The sequence below is a fragment of the Macaca fascicularis genome, chromosome 4 (assembly GCF_037993035.2).
Source record: "Macaca fascicularis isolate 582-1 chromosome 4, T2T-MFA8v1.1".
NCBI classification, from domain to species: Eukaryota; Metazoa; Chordata; class Mammalia; order Primates; family Cercopithecidae; genus Macaca; species Macaca fascicularis.
In genome coordinates this window covers 31,274,804-31,294,854 of record NC_088378.1, presented here as the reverse complement: position 1 = coordinate 31,294,854, position 20,051 = coordinate 31,274,804, and the positions used below count along the sequence as shown (strand labels likewise).

Below are 20,051 nucleotides of genomic sequence, written 5' to 3'. Positions count from 1 at the left end.
TTTATTTCTGCTCTGATCTTTATTATTTCCTTTCTTCTGTAACTTTAGGATTAGCTTCTTCTTTTTCTAGTTCCCTGTGGCATCAAGAAAAGTTGTTCAAGATCTTCCTCTTCTCTTATAGGCATTCATTTGTCTCTATAAACTCCCCTCTTAGAGCTATGTTTGTTATATCCCATGAATTTTGATTTTTTTTCATTTTCCTTTGTCTCAACATTTTTTTTTTTATTGTAAAATTTCTTTTGTAAGACATTGGTTGTCAGTAGTGTGTTGTTTAAGTTTCATATATTTGCAAATTTTCCAATTTGCCTCGTTATTAATTTCTAGCTTTATATCACTGTGTTTGAAAAAGTTACTTGACATGGCTGGGCGTGGTGGCTTATACCTGTAATCCCAGCACTTTGGGAGGCCGAGGTGGGTGGATCACCTGAGGTCAAGAGTTCGAGACCAGCCTGGTCAACATGGCGAAATCCCGTATCTACTAAAAATACAAAAATTAGCTAGGTGTGGCAGTAGGCATCTGTAATCCCAGCTACTTGGAAGGCTGAGGCAGGAGAATCACTTGAATTTGAGGGGCAAAGGTTGCAGTGAGCCAAGATCATGCCGCTTCACTCCAGCCTGGGTGAAAGGGTGAAACTCCATCTCAAAAAAAAAAAAAAAAAAAAAAGAGAGAAAGTTACATGACACAACTTCAAGCTTCTTAAATGTCCTAAAACTTGTTTTGTGGCCTAACACAGGATCCATCCTGAATAATGTTATGTGCACATAAGAATGTGTATTCCACTAGTGTTGGATGGAATAATCTGTATGGTTCTTAGTTCTATTTGGTCTACCATGTTATTCAACTCTGCTGTTTCTTTATTTTCTGTCTAGATGATCTATCCATTGTTGCAAATAAGATGTTGAAGTCCCCTACTATTATTATATTGCTGTCCATTTCTTCCTTCAGTTCTGCTAATATTTATCTATTTAAGTGCTTTGATATTGGGCACATATGAATCTATGATTAATACATCCTCTTGGTGAATTGACCCCTAGATCATTTTATAATGACCTTTTCTCTTGTGAAACTTTTTGACATAAAATATATTTTGTCTGATAGAAATTTAGCATCCCTGTTTTCTTTTGGCTACTGATTACACGGAATATTTTTTCCATCTCTTTATTTTCAGACTGTATGTGTCCTTAAAGCTAAAACGAGACTCTTAGAGAGAGTGTATAGTTGAATTTTATTTGTTTTTGCATCCATTCAACCACTCTATTTTTGATTGGAGAATTTAATTTACATTTAATGTAATTATTGATAGGTAAGGAATTATGATTGTCTTTTTGACTGTTTTGTAATTTCTTTATTCCATTCTTCCTCCTTTGATGTCTTCCTATGTGATTTTTTTTGTAGGGGGAGGGCGACGGAGTCTCACTCTGTTGCCCAGGCTGGAGTGCAGTGGTGCAATCTCAGCTCACTGCAATCTCCACCTCCCGGGTTCAAGTGATTCTCCTGCCCCAGCCTCCAGAGTAGCTAGGACTACTGGCACCCACCACTGCGCCCGGCTAATTTTTGTATTTTTAGTAGAGACGGGGTTTCGCCATGTTGGCCATGCTGGCCTTGAACTCCTGACCTCAGGTAGTCCACCTACCTCAGCCTCCCTAAGTGCTGGAATTACAGGCGTGAGCCACCGTGTCTGGCCAAGTCTTGTAGCTTTCTAATTCCACACTTCAGCTAAGGCATAGGAATTTTTCTGTAAATTTTCTGAGTGCCCATGGCCTAAATTCGCAGCCATCAGAGATACTATAGCTCTTCTCAGTGGCTCTGCAATGAAGCACTAGAGTACATTAACCTCTAGTTTGCAGTTTAGCGCAATGTTTATTGCAGTGAAAGGTATTTTCATACTAAGTGGTATGTGCAGGTAAACCGAAATGCTATACATATAAATGAGCCCTGAGAATATTATTGGAGGAAAAGTTTTTAAATGAGGAAGACTAAATCTTGGGTTAGAAAACTTTCCCTCTTTCTCCATGGTATGCAGAGTAAGTACCAGATATTTTGGTCTCAGCCCTCCTAGATCCCATCTGCCTGTCTTCTCAGGATGCTTAAATATCTTTTCTGTTTAGTCTCAAAGTCTATTCCAATTTATAAGAGTTAATTACTAATGCACATATGGGTATTGGGGGGAATTGCATGAAATACAAACCAATATTAACAGAAGTTATTATTTTGGTGTATTGCCTACCACTGAACATATACCTCCCTGCGGATCCCCATCTGTCTCCAATTATACTCCCACAGCTGTGGGTGAATAGGCATTACTTAAGTGGGAGTAAAAAAAAATATGCTATTTTATCTGTTAGCCTATTAAATAGTTACAGTACTGAAAATATGTCTTTTGTGCCACCCTCCTGGAATTTTCACCAGCTGCCAAGCTTTTTCCCACCTCCAAATTCTTATTGGGCTTTGGTCCTCTTTTAATAGCTTTCATGTAATTTTTTTTACACATTTTATCTCAACTTGTTGTCAGTACTTATTGAGGAGATATAATTGAGAACTGGCAAGTAACCAAATCCTTGGAAAAAAGATAAAGCACGAGATAGTATCAACAAACAAATTTCACCCTTTTTTTCTATTTACTTAAGCAAGCTACTATCAGGGAGGTTCCCAAACATGTCCAACAGTTAAGCCGTCTTATCTACAGCTTCCACCCTGGAAGGCTGTAGTATCACATAACCATATACATACTTACAGCATAAATCATATATCTAATCATCCCCACTCACTGCAAAATGATAAATTCTCCCAAATTATCATTTAATCAAGCGACTTTCCTGTTCAAGAGTGTAATGGCTTAAGGTGCTCATTATATAACAAACTGGAATTAAATACGGTACTTCTAATAATGACTTCTTCCAATCAGTCCAAACTGGGTTCCCACTTATTCCCTATGATATACATCTCCGTACCGTAAAACTTTATCCTTTCTGCTCGGCGTGTTGGCACATTCTGTTCCTCCCATTAGAATATTTCCTGCACTTATTCAAATCATACCTATGACCACTGCAGAAACCCAGGCACATGATCATTCCATCCAAACCCCTGCGCTCAGAGACTTGACCAAACTCTAGCACAGCTTTAGCAGCATAAGGTCCTGTGCCCAGGACGACTGCCTCAGTAAGCTGAACTACGTGATGTAACCAGCACAGAACTGATGATAGGTCTCTGACATCCCTTTCTTAGAACATTTACTAAAGGGCCTACAGTTGTAAATACTTATTTCTTGCTACTCAGAAGTTCTCGCTCAAGGACCAGAGAGCCATTCCCTGGAAATGTAATCAAGAAGGATAAAATCCTCCGTAGGAGGATACAATCCTGCGGTAACTGTGGAAACACACACACACACACAGCTGGCCTAATCACATTTACACTAACAACTCTGTAGGTTCACTTTCTCTACTGAGCGCCCGCATATCCCTTTTCTCCTTTTAAAAGGCCCCTTTAAAAATGCCCAGGTCACCTCTGCACAAATCGAAATAGTGCTCAGCTCTTTCCTGTCAAGTAGTTAACTGAACAAATGTTTTCACCGCTTTAACGTCCAGCTGCGCTTATTTTTGACATCGACTACCTAAGGTCTACCTTTAGTCCTACGACTCTGACAAAACGATCTCAATATTGGCGCAAAATGACCTCCCCTTTCAAGGATCTTCCAAAGCACTTCCTGTCTGAGGCATACAAAATGTATTGGCACGGAATTTTACACTTACTGAACTTTATAAACACCTCGTCACATCCACACATTCAGGACACACACTAGGTATTCGGGTAAAAACAAAAAACAAACAAACAAAAACACAAAAAACTGGCTAAATACCCATTCCCCTCAATAACTCGGATGAGATATCTAAAAAGGGTCGACCTTCGGTACCTTTCTGTCCTCTCCCCTCTCGCTGTTTGCCTACACTGGCTTCCTTGCCTCCCCTTTTTCCCACGTTTATCGGAGCCAAAACAAGCACGGTTCAGCAGCCTCCTTTCCCAGCCCTAACCCTGTGCTGCAAAAGCGAAAATTCCAAGCCAAGAACAATAAGAGACCGCCCACCCGGGCTCACTCGCGACACTAGGGGGAGCGATACGGCTGCAGGAAAGGGGGAGCCTCGCGGCAGAGGCGGGATTTCCGGGGTCACGGGAACCGGCAGGGGAACAGGATAAAGTCCTCGGAGAAAGGAAAAGGAGCGTGGGATAGTAAAGGCGGCGACGCGAAGAGGAGGGGCTATACAGGAACGGAGGACAGGCGCGGAGGAGGTTCCCGGGGGGAGCAGAAACAAAGGCACGCAAAGCGGAAGAGCGTGTGTAAGGTAGCGGAAAAGGAAGTCACCGCCGCGGCCTGCGGGGCTACGAGGTCGTAAGGGCTGGCCTTAGCGCTTCAGTTTAGTGTTGTTAGTGGGAGAATCCTGAAATGTCGCCGTGGAATGGACTGTAGCGCTCGCTTCTCCAAACGTGTCCCAGACGGCGAGCCTCGCCGGCTCTGCGGCTTGTCTCTTGCAGGCGCCGCGCAGGCCTGCCACCTGCTGGACGTGGAGACGCGGTGCTAAGCGCCACGGGCCGACTGTACGCCGGGCGGGGAAGAAGGGCTCGGGGAAGAGATGAATCGGTCTTCGCAGAGCGCGCCGGGAGATCGCGAGATTACACTTTCAAAAGCATAAGGAGGCTTGCTTTCTACACACTAATTTCGGAGTACATTCGAGGCCCTGTGCTTAGTTAGGTAATGTTCCCTGTGACTTCTGTAATTGTCTTTTATGTATTAAATTGTCTTGCATAACTAAAACTTTTCCTGTATCGTGCCGCCAACTTTTCAAGAACGAAAGATGAGCAACTCCATTCTGGTAGAGGTGTTTTCATTGGAGAATTTTTGAGCTGCAGTAATCCTTTTAACGCTGCACACACATACAGGGGTTACACGTGTAGGGGATTAAAACCACAGTTAAGTTATAGGTTGAAGGGGCTGTTAAGGACTTCAGGCAACATCTAAATAAACACTCCGTTCTTTTCTCTGTTCCACATCTGGGAGCCTCCTGTATAGCACCTGTTGCTCTAGGTGCTAGAGGTACGCAGAGGAACTGGACAAGGGCAAGAAAAACAAAGGACCCCTTTCGAAGAACTAGCGTTCTGTTGGGAGAGACAAGCTTGTGGTGAGAAGTGTATTTGTGAAATCTACGAGGGCGGGGGAGGAGCGCAGTAATAAAACGGGTGATCCTTTCTTGATTTCTTATTGGGTTCTGGCCTGAAAGGCGACCGTATAATCAGCTGAGATTACTGCAGTGATTAACATTCCAGGAAGGGAAGCCAGCCTGTGAAGGAGCATGGCATTGAGACAGGGTGAGTGGTGAGATTGATAAACAGGATAGTTGGAGGGTTGATTTGTGGCCAGATTCTTAAGTCCCTGTATGGAATTTACGCTTAAGAAAATTATCGTTAGGCACTGCAAATACCCTCTTGCAGCTAAGACTAATTGGAAGAACTGGTTAAAAAACTAATTACAGCAAAGAGTGAGAGAGTGGTGATGAGAGATACAGATGTTGTGAGAGCAGACAATAAGGGGACTTTATGTAGTCCTATGTTAGAGGAGATGATTTGAAGTTACTCTGAGGAAGACAAAAATGTAACGGGAAGAGAGATCGCATATGCGAAAGCTTGAAATGGCGAAAAAATCAGAAGGATTTCAGGAACTGAAAGTTGTGCATTTTGCCTGTGTGAGGGAGAGTGTTGTGGGTGGCATGTAATGAACCTTGAAAGGTAGTTTATATTATGACAGCCTACAACCGAATCAGAACTTTTAAAAACAGGCGATATACAGACAGTCTGAAATCAAATGCTTCTGATTTCTATTGCGTGCTCTAGGCTAATTGTTTTCTAAGTATGAGTTTGCGTTAGTGTTCTGGATTTAGTGATTACAATATAAGGTGAAATAGGTAAGGGCTTTTAAGAGAAAATCTCACTTATTTCCTGTGCACTAAGGGGGAACAGATCACCTTTGCAGAACTTGAAAAAAAATGGAAAGTGCGACCTTTGAGCTCAGATGGGTTTTCTTTCCTCTTTTCAGTGGCTTGGTAGTGAGCTGCTCAGCTGCACCGAATCTTCTTTGTGGTGGGGCTGCGGGCTGCAAGACATCCTGCTTGGCAAGTTTTAAACATAAGTTTTACCCCGAAGAAAGCTTATAAAATTGTAAATGCCTCAGAACCTTTTCATCTTCCTGTGATTCTGGAAGAAATCCAAAATACCAGTCGTTTAACTACATGCTTCTGCAGAACCTGAATCTTAAGCTCTGTTCACTTTGTACTATTAGATTCTATAGTAGATTAATAATGACTAACACCTTGTCATCTCATCGCTGAGCTTTTGTCTAAGATAGTCTCTGAATTTAGAACTGGGATGAAAGTATACATAATAGGCTATTATAAAATTTTTAGAATTGGATTTCTAAACTTGGGGTCAGTGAATCTAGCAGGCTCAAGCAGTGTTCTCAGGTTTTTCTGGCACAGACAAGGAATGTAAGAGGAGGAGAGAAAAGGAGAGACGGTAGTGGGAGAGAATAGAATGAGAGAAGAGAGAAAATATGGAATTAATAGTGAAAGGAAACGTGAAGTGTTATAAGATTTTCTTGGAAAAATTGGCATTTCAGTGATCAAAGATACTAATGAGACAAAATACTACTATTACATAAATATTTAATGTTTTAATGATTTGAGGATAAAAGGATATCTGATGGCATTCATACTAAATGCTGTAGTGTTGATGTTGGTGAGAGGGATAATGTATCAAGACAGAGCAGACAGACCCCTTTACAATGAGAGCAGAAGATATGTTGTTTACTGATTCTACTTTCCCACAAAATGCTAATGCTTTTATAAGTTCCTACTCTTTATTTTCTAGATTAACTCTTTGTTTCTTCCCCTAAACAGGATTATGGAAGACAGGCAAAAAGAAAAAAAAAAAGGTTTTTTTTAAAGCAACCATCTATGTCCTTATCAGGTTTCTTTAGCACTTTTATTCTGAAGATATTATCAAGGTGGAAATCAGGGCCTCTGCCCCACATGGATCTCCTTCATTGAATTGTATCTTCATACCTGATTAATGGCATATTTTAGGCAAAAGCACCCAGGCATACTATATTTGACTCTGAATGTGTAGGCCTTCCAGGTTTATTAACTGAACTGGTACGTGACCTTGACAGCTTCCCTAGACTAGAAGCATTCCTAAGGAACCCTGAGCTCTAGTCTATTTGGCCTTCTTAGAATGGGACACTTCCCAAATTGAAGGCAGCCATAGGTTGCAGAGAGGAGAGAGGAGGGAGAAAGGGAGAGAGGGAGAAAGCAAGTTCCCTTTGTTGCCTCAGTAAATAGAATGCAGAAGGGAGGGACACATTAAGTCAAGTCTTATCTCAATACGTACTAGGTAAATTGCCTCTCATTCTGAGAAAGTTGTAGAAAGTGTGTCAGGTTATCCTTAACTCATAATACCTAATAGCCTTGTGAGAAAAGTCTGTTCAAATAGTTAAAGTAGGAAGAATACCACTAACCAGACCCTTATAAAATATGTATTATATATAGATATGTAGAATGACTTTGTATTGTCTATTAACCTCATTTTTTTTTTTGAGACGGAGTCTCGCTCTGTCACCCAGGCTGGAGTGCAGTGGCGCGACCTCGGCTTACTGCAAGCTCTGCCTCCTGGGTTCACGCCATTCTCCTGCCTCAGCCTCCTGAATAGCTGGGACTACAGGTGCCCACTACTACGCCCGGCTAATTTTTTGTATTTTTAGTCGAGACGGGGTTTCACCGTGTTAGCCAGGTTGGTCTCGATCTCCTGACCTCTTGATCCGCCCGCCTCGGCCTCCCAAAGTGCTGGGATTACAGGCGTGAGCCACCGTGCCCGGCTATTAACCTCATTTCTTAAAAAGTGTTAATATTTTTATTAGTGATGCAGTAGAGATTATGTTGCATACAAACCCGTTTTGTAAATATGAATAAAACCAGACAAGGAGCTCTTGCCCTTCTTTTCTGAAGAGGAGCAGAGATTCCTCAGCTAGGAGCGATGGAGAAGTTGTGGCTCTTTGGCAAGCTGACCAGAGGCCAGTGAAAGATTATTTGGCTATGCTACCCTCACTTGTAGCTACACCCCTGGGTTTGCATTTTTAAAGAACCCAAGAGTGAAATAGTTCTTCTTTCTCTTTCTTTGAGACAATCTCTCACTCTGTCACGGTGGGTGGAGTGCAGCAATATGATCTCAGCTCACTGCAATTTCTGTCTCCTGGGTTCAAGCTATTCTCCTGCCTTAGCCTCCTGAGTAGCTAGGATTACAGGTGAGTGCCACTACCCCTGGCTAATTTTTGTATTTTTAGTAGAGATAGGGTTTCGCCATGTTGGCCAGGCTGGTCTCGAACTCCTGACCTCAGGTGATCTGCCTACTTTGGTCTCCCAGAGTGCTGGCATTACAGGCGTGAGCCACCACGCCTGGCCTGAAATAGTTCTCTTTTCTTATTTTGTAAATATAGATTTTATCTTTAGTTTAGAAAATGATGACTAGGTACCGTATTACCTATACAGTAATAACCACAATATGTGTCATTAAGTTCCACAAAAATTTAATGTAAAATTCTGTGTTAAGAGCTGTGAGTAAGATGCAGTCCCTGTCCTGACCACCCCTAAAATTCTACAGCTTATCTCATATGTACCTTTCTGTTATGTTTTCTGGTTGTGCATGATTTTTTAAGAAATATCATTACCTTTAATAAGGACCCTTGCTTAGCTGCCAGACTTGTCAACAAAGAAATTTCAGACATCTGTAGGTGGTAATTATTGTCAGTGGCTACTGATGCAATATATAAAGCAGAGTTCTTAAGAAACTAGTTTTGCAACTGGCAGTTTAGGAGACTGGAAGGAAATCCTGGACAGGAAGAAAATATTTCCCGAGAAGTAAATGTAATGTAGCACACATATAGAGAGAGTAAAATGTGTCAGATGAGTTTAAAGAACAACAAAGTAAATAACTGTGGATGACATTATCTAGGTTAAGAAATAGAATTTACCCGTCTTCTGAAACTTAACTTTTTCAGCACTGGTTAGGTGACTCAACTGATATTTTTCTTCATTCTTCACATCTGTGTTTCTTTTCTTTCTGGTGAAATGCAATGTAACGTAAATTTCAACTCAGGGAACAAAAGTCATTTGTTATAGAAGTAATATATAGCTGTGAAACACTAGTATTGCACTGTTTCATAACCATAAAAATTCTGGTTACACATATGTAGGATAATTCTGGTTTTATATATGTGTGTATGAGTATATACATTTGATATTTACTTTACTCCCTAGCAGAGCTGGTATGTTGCTTGATTTTGGTTGTACTTCTGCTTAGAATTTTAAAAATTAGAATGAAAGCCAATAAAGCATCATAATTCCATGCACTGATTTAATGTTATTGGATCCATTTGTACCTAAAGAAAATCCTTAGACTACATGATAAAAGTTTACTGGTGGAAAAAAAAAAGATATCCTTTTATGAAGTTAAGATTATACATTAAGTTTAATGGAACTCTCTAGTAGAGCTCAATAAAAGGAGAGACTTTGCTCTATTTTCAATTAGATATTTGAGTTATTTTTGCTTTATGTGTGAGTATTTTGTTTCTCTGACAAAACTGCAAACTTTTAAAGATGTTTTGTTTCTCTCTGAAATAGCTAACAATGGGGTGATCACTAATAGGAATTCAATAAATAGCTGTTGAATTGCTACAGAACTACCTCTCACCAAATGCTCTTAACGTATGCATATGTGTCTATACACTTGGATCCCATTTCTGGACCAGAAAAGTCTACATATGAATGTAAATTTAATGGTCCATATGCCAAGAAACTAATAACTGTTTTTATTTCTGAGAATGCAGCTAAATGTCTACTTATCTACTTTAAATAATCCAATAAAGAATACCATCCTGTTTTAAAATATTTGTCTTAATTGCTAATCTAGTTACTATGTTTTTAAAATTTTGCCTTTAAAAAAGTAAAGGGAGCTTCAAAACTCATTTTGAATGACATATTTTGGTATATTTTCCTATTTTTCTCACAGACTTTGACCACTGAACTTCGGTCTAAGGGTAGTGAAAGGGGAGGTGAAACAGAAAGAATAGTGGTTGAGTATGGGAGAGTTATGGTTATGAATGGAGATTACAAACATAAACTTAATAATAAATACATCCTACCATGAGAATATAGGTGTTGCTGATGAAAAGAGTCAAACTCTGTAAAATATTTTAAGAGATTTATTCTGAGCCAAATATGAGTGACCATGGCCTGTAACATAGCCCTCAGGTCCTGAGAACATGTGCCCAAGGTGGCTAGGGTACAACTTGGTTTTACATATTTTAGGAAGGCATGAAACATCAATCAAATACATTTAAGAAATATATTGGTTTGGTTCAGAAAGGAGGGACAACTTAAAGTGGGGGTGCTTCCAGGCTATGGGTAAATTTAAACTTTCTGGTTGACAGTTGGTTGAATTTGTCTAAAGATGGGGATCCATAGAAAGGAATGTTCAGGTTAAAGATAAAGGGTTGTGGAGACCAAGTTTTTTTGGGGAGAGGAATCTCAGCAGACTTCAGAGAGACAGCAAGTTGTAAAATGTTTCTTATCAGACCTAGAAGGGTGCTTGGCTCTTAGTTGATTATCTCCTGGATCTGGAAAGAAAGCAAGGAAAACAGGGGGAAGGAGATGCTCTATATTATGTGGATTTTTCCCATAAGAAACTTTGCAGGGCAATTTCAAGGTATGGCAAGGAAATATATTTAGGAGTTAAATATTTTCTTGTTGTCTCATAATGTTATGCCAGAGTCAGATTGAAAAGTAAGTCACAATATATAGGGTCAAATAAAACCCATCTGATGAGAATTTATCATTTGTAGGGCATGAGTCCCCAGACCCCTTAGGTGGGAATTTGGGCAAGATTAAAAAATCAGAGCTTAGTCCTCAGTGTGAATAACCAATTTGTTTCAAGCCACATTGCTTGACATTTCTCAATAATGTCTGAAATTTTTAGTTTAGGTTTCTTCCACTAGCTAAGAGATTTTGAGGTAACTTGATATTTACATTTGAGTGATAACTTAGTGTCTAAAATCCCTGGTGTTTTTTTCATAACCACTTCGTACTTTGTAATTGGTAACAACATTTTATTTATAAGACTTTTCCCCCCTTCTGTTTTCCACAGACCTGAATTTTCTATGCTTATCACTTTATTTCTCCTTCAGGGTGAAATATTTAAAAATACACTTCTGTGTGCCTTAGAGCAAGAAAACTCTCAACAAAAGAATTTGTCCTTGCCCAGGAAAGTTTTGCTTTCCAGTTAAAGAGAGATAGTTTATTTGACCAGGATAGCTCATTTTCTAATAATGGTAGATAACTAATGGTAATAATTTCAGAAATACTTCCTTTCCATAGACAGAACTTTTATTTCCCTCTGGGAAAGCAGGGAAATAGGTCTTTGAACCAGACTGCAGTTTTGGGTAATGGAGCTATATAAGGGAAAGAGATAAGTTAAATATGGGGAATAATATTCAGTGAATTAAAATCATATTTGCAGGAACATTATTCAAATGAATCATTTGTTTAAAATTAAATAATTTATTATTTAAGTATATGGCAGTAATTTTTGGCATTTAAAAATTTTGTTTAGTTTCACAGTATCCTCTCATTCTTCTGCATGCCCAGTAATTTTATATAGTACTGGTAAAGTACCTATTATTGCACTAAATTAGGTGGTGAGAACATCTGTGATGTAAGCTTTCATTCTGCCTTTATTGTGTCAGTAAACATTTCCATGTTCTAATTAGATTCTTTTATTTTGAAGTTTATTTTAAAAATCTTGCAAGGTCCCTTGAGTTAACTGAAAATATCCTGGAATGTTGCAAAATCATGTGTGATCATTGTTCCCACTAGCTTTCTAGTTCTTCAGGAGGCCTTAGATACCTTAAAATCTGTTAATACCATAGAATCAGTTAATATCCTTTTCTAATTTGACAGAACAGGTGATGGGATGGAAGGATGTCACGAAAGTTACACTATATGAGTTTTGGAAAAGGAGTATGGAATTGCCATAGATGAAGACATTAAAGTATTGAAAATACTAAATATTTAGATATTTTGCAACTTGTAACATTTGACTTTCCTTATTAGTTGCTTATTAGTTTTGTATATTACATTGACCCAAACCTTATTAATCACAATTCATTAAGTAGGTCACCCAGTGCTTTCATTATTCTTTATTCGGGAACCATAGCTGTTGGCAACTGGTGACTTTCGGTGGGAGGGAGGATACAAAGAAAGATGATAAGAAATTTGAAATTAAGGGATAGAATAAAATTATGACAGTTAAAAGCAGGTCCCATCAAAGACATGATGGCAAGTTAGAACACCTTTCTTTTCTTGGAAAAACAACATCCAGTTTTTATTCTTAGATATCATTTTTTAAGAAGACAAGCATCTCGCTACTTGTTTTTGTCAATCTAAAATATAGTGTATTAGGTCATGATTTCTCTGAGTTACACTTCAGTCTCCTTGAGGAGATTTAAGAAATGTCTTGGTATCTTCAATATTGTAGTTACGAGCCACCTTAGTTGGTAAAGTTTTGAAATACTGTTCTCAAGTTTTTGAAATATATCTGTTTGAGGAGATTACATCCCACTGTGTGTTCAGATAAGTATTCATTGGAAACACTTTGGTAAAAATGTCACTTGAAGGCCACGTGACTTAAAGTGGAAAGGGGATATTGTATTGTAACCTTTATGAGGCATGTTCTCAGACAGTTTTTGATACCATTTTTTAACTCACATAGTAGATACATTTTTAAAGCTATAAAACAAGTTTGTGGCATTCCTTTTGACTGCCTGATGAGTTATTTTTTTTACTTGCCTACATTCTCCCTCATTATCTACTAAGTACCCTTTATGTATTCAGTACTGTAGCCACTAGTGACACAAAGTATGTACTCAGAATAACTACTCTATAGTCATGCCAAAAGCTAGAAATAATTCAAATGTCTATTAAGATTAGAATAGATAAACTGTGGTATATTTATATACTATGTGAAAGGAAAATAGACCTCAGGACCCCAAAATCACTAAGCCAAGGGAAAAGTCAAGCTGGGAACTACATCAGGCAAACCTTACTCCTATATTATTCCTAAATAAGATGGCTGAAAAGATAACAGCTACATACCTCCTTCACAATTTGCCCACAAGGAAATTCCTTGTGATCCTCACAATCTTTACCCTAAAACTAACTTCTGTTGAATTTCACTCTGACATTTAAACAGATAGCTTATGTTCATAGGTGCTGGACAGAAAGCCATCCCTCTGGGCTGGGCGTGGTGGCTCACACCTGTAATTCCAGCACTTTGGGAGGCCAAGGTGGGCAGATCACTTGAGGCCAGGAACTGGAGATCAGCCTGTCCAACATGGCGAAACTCTGTCTCTACAAAAAATAGAAAAATTAGCTGGGCATATTGCCACATGCCTGTAGTCCAAGCTACTCGAGAGGCTGAGGCATGAGAATCGCTTCAACCTGGGAAGCTGAGGTTTCAGTGAGTGGAGATGGTGCCACTGCAATACAGCCTGGGCGACAAAGGAGAGACTGGCTCAAACACCCCTCCCCTGCCTGCAAAAAGGAAGTCATCCCTCTGCTAACCTCAGACAAATGCACATCTGATTACTTCCTCTGCCCTATTTATGTGAAAATGCAGATTCACTGAGCCAGACTAAACTGCGTATTCAGTAGAAGGCTGATCAGGTACTCAAAAGAATGCAACCTTTTGTCTGTTATCTACCTATGACCTGGAAGACCTGCCTACATCTACCTCCTGTCCCCTCCCCACCACCACCCTGCCCCCTAGAAGTTTAGAGTTGTCCTGTCTTAGCTCGGTCAGAACCAGTGTACATCTTACACATATTGATTGATGTCCCATGTCTCCTCAAAATGTATAAAAGTAAGTCGTACCCCGACCACCTTGGGCATGTATGGTGAGAACCTCCTGAGTCTGTGTCTTGGGCGCATTCTTAACCTCCGCAAAATAAACTTTCTGAATTGGTTGCGATGAGACCTGTCTCAGATATTTTGTGTTCACAAATAGAATACAGCAATGAGAAGAATGGGCTATTTAGACTCTGATTACACATAACACTAATGGATGTTAATAAAATTGAAACCAGACACACAATATATAATATTCAATTTATATAAAGTTCAAAAGTAGTCTTGTGTATTAGAAGTCAAGAAGTTACTTTTACTTGAGGGTTTTTTTGTTTTTGTTTTTGTTTTTTTGAGAAGGAGTCTTGCTCTGTCGCCCAGGCTGTAGTGCAGTGGTGCGATCTCGGCTCAATGCAAGCTCCACCTCCCGGGTTCACGCCATTCTCCTGCCTCAGCCTCCAAGTAGCTGGGACTACAGGTGCCCACCACCACGCCCAGCTAATTTTTTGTATTTTTAGTAGAGATGGGGTTTCACCGTGTTAGTCAGGATGAGCTTGATCTCTTGACCTTGTGATCCACCAGCCTCGGACTCCCAAAGTGTTGGGATTACAGGCATGAGCCACCGCGCCCGGCCTACTTGAGGGGTTTTGACCGAAAGGCGACACAGAGAATCTTGTGAAGTTCAGGTTATGTTCTGTTTCTTGATTTGGGTGCTATTTACTAGAATGCATTCACCTTGTGAAAATTCATTGAACTGTAACTTATATTTTATATCCTTTTCTGAATGTAGTCTTGTATCAACAATAATGTTTAAGTAGGGTAAGAAAAGCTTATGGGCAGAGAAGAGATTACTCAGGAGGTGAAAGAATAAGAGGAGAAGAGTGACAGAACCTTGGGGAACAGAAAAACCACACAGACATTTGTATTTCCCTCCCCATTATTCTTAGGACCCTTTCCAGCCTTTTGCCTGAAAGCTTTGCAGAAAGTAAGAATAATGTTAAGAATAAAATTTCTGTTAGAGAGTGGGATTGCTCTTGTAGCATTTCTGCATAGAGGCTGTTTCCAAAGGGACACTTGGACTCTATTTATTCTTAGATTTTGAAAAAGTTAAGAGTTGGAGAATGAAGAAGCATGTGATGCAAAAGGCTACCTGGAGGCAGGAGATGGTGCAAAATACAGAGCAGCATTTTTTCTAAGCTTTCCTATTGTATTAGAACACAGTAAATATACTGAAATTATGCCATTGTCTCTCAGTGATATATACTGAAATGATATGCTTTGTGAATTATTTGGTTTGAGAAGGCGGGAAAAATGAAAGGAATTCTGTACTGATCATTTCCTGAAAGAGTGCTTTTAGAAATGGGGAAGTGGCCAGGCGGGGCGGCAGGCGGGGCGGCTGACGGGGCAGCTGACGCCTATAATCCCAAGCACTTTGGGAGGCCAAGGTGGGTGGATCATTTGAGGTCAGGAGTTCGAGACTGGCCTGGCCAGCATGGTGAAATCCTGCCTCTACTAAAAATACAAACATTAGCCTGGCATGGTCGTGGGCACCTGTAGTCTCAGGTAATTAGGAGGCTGAGATATGATAATCATTTGAAGCCAGGAGGCAGAGGTTGCAGTGAGCTGAGAGAGCTCCACTATACTCCAGCCTGGGCAACAGGGTGAAACTCTGTCTCAAAAAAAAGAGAAAGAAAGAAATGGGAAGTATTCCCAGTTCCACAGAAGGGTTCATTACTACAGCCTATTAACACATAATGAGTGCCTATTCATCTGTACTACTGCATACTTATTTCTCTTTTCCAGAAATGGCAAAAAGTCTTTTGAAGACATCCTCTCTGTCTGGAAGGACAAAATTGCTACATCAAACAGGATTGTCACTTTATAGTACATCCCATGGATTTTATGAGGAAGAAGTGAAAAAAAAACTTCAGCAGTTTCCTGGTGGATCCATTGACCTTCAGAAAGAAGACAGTGGCATTGGCATTCTTACCCTGAACAATCCAAGTAAAATGAATGCCTTCTCAGGTATTAGGGATCTTTTTATTCCTGAAGAATGACACTAAATCTAACCCGTTATCACATATTTTTTTATCCTTGCTCTGGTGACAGAATGTTTTAAAGTCCTGGTACTCTTGGTAGAACATGAAAAAAATAACAAAAACAACAACTCTGTAATATGAACCAGAAACACTTTAAGTAATTTTTAATAATTATGGATATTTGAATGCTTTCAGAAAATTCATTAATACAGATAATAATAAAAAGGAAACCTAAATTAATCTTGATTATATTTTCCATTGAAATTCATTAACTGTTTAATAACTTCTTTGTTCTCAGCTAATTCTTCTAGGAAACAAGGAGGAAGAGGTTTCAAAGAGTTCCTGAAACTAAAGAGAAAAGCCTGTTAATGAAAAGAATTATTTAGCTTAATTTTTTTCTATGAATTGAGATAAAATCAGTGTTAGTTTTTAACCTTTTAATTCAATGGTTACAGAAGAAAAACGGCACTTGTCTAGCTGTGGACTCTTCCCTAACTCTTAGATGCTAGTGAATGCCTTCTATTTTCTAGTCAACACTCTTAGCATATAAGAATTTTATATTTAAGAGAACTGAAGATGCAGGACATGTGGTACTTTGTAATTTTTGCTGAAGCTCAAATTTGAATTATGCTACAACTATGTTATGCAAGAGCTAATGAGTAGCCTTGTTGAATATTCACCACTCCTATTTTCAAGTTGATTTTACTAATCTCCCCTTTTCAGTTATGCACTTCATGATTATAATCTTTAGTAGCATTTGAAATTTGGGGCTTAGAAAATCTCACAAAATTTTCATATATCTACTTTATATACAGTCGTACTATAGACATAATTCAATAGTCTGTAAACTTTTTGTAAATTACCAGTGGTGAGTCTTTAAACCCAAGATGACTTTTCTCTCCACTTATCAGAATTCAGAGAGATTTCTCTGTACCATTGCTGACCAATGGAAACATAATATAAGAAACAAAGGTGAGCCACATGTGCAATTTTAAATATTCTAGTCGCCATAGTTTAAAAAAATAAAAAAAGGTAAAATTAATTTTAACAATTCACTTATAACTCAGTATATCCAAAGTATTTTTTCAATATGTCACTAATCTAATAATTATGAGGTATTTTTCTTTTTATTTTCACACTAAGTCTCTGAAATCTGATATTTATTTTATACTTATGACACATCTCAATTTGGACTAGCCACATATCAAGTGCTCAATATATACAGGTGACTATTGACTACCTTATGAGACTCTGTAGTTCTATATGTTCTGTTGGTTTAGGGAGTAAAAACCAATTTAATATTAGTCCAGGAAAAATAGAAATTGAAAGGTAAAATTTCTCTAGAAGGTTAAATTTGGATCAATAGTGATGATTTGTTTCTGAAAAGTTACAAATAATTTTTCATTCAATTAGAAACAAATATTATTTTGATACATAATATATAAAACTAATAAAAGGAGTCGTGCTTTGATTTGGGTAATGATATTTGGTGAAGTTGGATTGAGACAGGATGAATGAGCACTCAGGGCCCTTGTTTAAAAATCATTCAGTTAGATATTCTTTAAGGTCTCTTCCATCTTTTGAGGTTTACTTTGCAAAGTTGAAAAGATTAGTTTAATAGTAAACTACTGGTATGGATTTTTCTTATTCTCATAGCCAGCGTTTCAGCATCGTAGGAAAGGGTTAAAAAAAATCAGCACCATAGGAAAGGTTTTAAAACAAAGGCCAGCATTGTTTATTTATTTAACTATTTTTATTTTATTTATTTATTTATTTTTGAGACGGAGTCTGGCTCTGTCACCCAGCCTGGAGTGCAGTGGTGCGATCTCGGCTCACTGCTAGCTCTGCCTCCCAGGTTCATGCCATTCTTCTGCCTCAGCCTCCCAAGTAGCTGAGACTACAGGTGCCTGCCACCACGCCTGGCTAGTTTTTTAATATTTTTGGTAGAGATGGGGTTTCACCATGTTAGCCAGGATGGTCTCGATCTCCTGACCTCATGATCCACCTGCCTCCACCTCCAAAGTGTGTGATTACAGGTGTGAGCCACCGCACCTGATCTGTTTTTAAGAAGCTTAAATATTATGAATGATTAAAGATGCATATTAACCTATACAGATTTATTCTTATACTAAAAGTGTGGGTTTCTTCTTTCCCTTACTAGACTGTAAATCACTTGAAACAAAAGAATGATATTTCTGAAGCATCTAGGACATCCTTGGAAAGGGTTACAGTTTTAAATGCAGTCATTTGTTGCTTTGTGATGGGGATACATTCTAAGAAATACGTTAGGTGATTTTGTCATTCTGTGAACATTATAGGGTGTACTTACACCCATAACCTATTACATACCTATACCATATGAAATAGCTTGCTGCTCCTAGGCTACAAACCTATTCAGTGTGTTACTTCCCGAATACTATAGGCAGCTGTAATACAAACATGTGAATAATGTGTTGTACTACATTACAATGACTATGATGGTTACTAGGTGATAGGAATTTTTTAGCTCTGTTTTAATCTTGGAACCACCATAGTATATGTGATATATTGTTGATGCATGACTGTAGGTCATAATTAGCCATAAGAAAGAATAGCTACGTTAGTCATTTGTGAGTTAGTACCATTAATATAACATTTATTGTGGAACCACCTCACTCCTGGTTACTTCAGAAAATGGCAAAGAAAATAAGTTTTTGACATTGTGGGATTTATATTCCAAAGAAGTGTACATAATTTAATGGGGCCATGTTTTGGAACCTTGTGGTACTAATTTTTTGCCAGTTTTTAACCCTCTGTTATGATCTTTATACATTGGCTTCTAAAAGCATTGCCTAGGCAGAGGAAAATAAAACTAGTCATGTTGAAAACCGTGAACTGTATGAACTTGGAAGATCACCAAAGATAAGCATATCTAAAAGTTATTGATTAGATCTTAAAATGCCAGTCCCAGCTGTTCCTGTGTTAAATTTGTCTATTATAAAGAAGCTCAAATAGAACTTTGGAGTGATATCAAGGTAACAATCTATAAATCATACAATTAATGGTTGGTAGGCCTGTGAAGAACTTCCATCGTATGCCTCAAGCCCCTCAGAGGACAGTTTGTTAACCATAGAGAAAGATGGTATTACTCATTTCCTCAACTAACATCCTATTCTGATGTCAGTAGTATAGGAATTGCACTTTGTTCTGTATACCGTGTGTCCAATGTATCATAAGTCTCACAGTCATGTTATACCCATAAAGCTTTATTGACTGAGACATGTATTGCTGAGAAGTCAGGTCTATGTCTTGTCTCTACCCTAAGAAATAATTTTTTCTTATTACCATATCATTTTCTTATTCTTAGGACAGCATGGTATATTCTTATTCTTCTACATAATCATATATTTGTGTGATTTCTTAAGATAGATGGAGAGAGAGACACATAATAAATTTACACTTACAATGCAGGGCCTGCCATATATATCTCTCCTATATACTCCATAGTGCCAGTGCAGTAGGCATTTGATAGACATTCAGTAAATATTTATAAAATATAGGACCTAAGAGTATGCTTGACACCTTATGATTTATAAATTATTTCTATTTTTCCAGTCACCTTCATATATTTGTGATTTCCCCCTCCCATCTCTGGCAGGTGTTATGATGCTACAACTTCTGGAAAAAGTAATTGAATTGGAAAATTGGACAGAGGGGAAAGGCCTCATTGTCCGTGGGGCAAAAAATACTTTCTCTTCAGGATCTGATCTGAATGCTGTGAAATCACTAGGAACTCCAGAGGCAAGTGTTATATGAATTATGCATTAGATTCTACATGTTTATTAGACATGTATGACTGTGACATTTATATTTTACTAATGGTTATTATGATGACTTTAATAACTTTCAAAGGATTATAGGGATATTTTGGTTTGTTTTCTTTTTTAGAATTATAGGAGGAACAAGATAACAAGCAAATGATTCTGAGGTTTTATTAGTAGTATATCTGCAAAAGGCTCTTGTTAAAAGCATTGAAATTAC

The 20,051-nt window shown here is 38.4% G+C and overlaps 1 protein-coding gene and 1 long non-coding RNA gene across 12 annotated transcripts in view; one reads left to right on the top strand and one right to left on the bottom strand.

Annotated features, from left to right (window-relative positions):
- On the bottom strand, positions 1-3,131 carry LOC135970535 (uncharacterized). The gene is made up of 2 exons (XR_010586229.2): positions 3,038-3,131; positions 1-74 (listed from the first exon to the last, which is right to left on the bottom strand). It is a non-coding gene; the product is annotated as an uncharacterized lncRNA (long non-coding RNA).
- A 1,212-nt stretch (positions 3,132-4,343) lies between these two features.
- Positions 4,344-20,051, top strand: part of ECHDC1 (ethylmalonyl-CoA decarboxylase 1) — a 54,350-nt gene continuing 38,642 nt past the window's right edge. For 4 of the 11 annotated variants that reach the window (XM_065543362.2, XM_005551756.4, XM_074037010.1 and 1 more), the window contains exons 1-3: positions 5,308-5,359; positions 15,796-16,017; positions 19,669-19,811. In XM_065543362.2, the coding sequence (XP_065399434.1) occupies positions 5,344-5,359; positions 15,796-16,017; positions 19,669-19,811 (381 nt within the window). In that variant the 5' untranslated portion in view covers positions 5,308-5,343. Of the gene's footprint in view, positions 5,173-5,307; positions 5,360-6,083; positions 8,343-15,795; positions 16,018-19,668; positions 19,812-20,051 lie in introns of those variants that run through there. The other 7 variants (XM_065543364.2, XM_065543360.1, XM_074037011.1 and 4 more) reach the window with 4 other exon arrangements.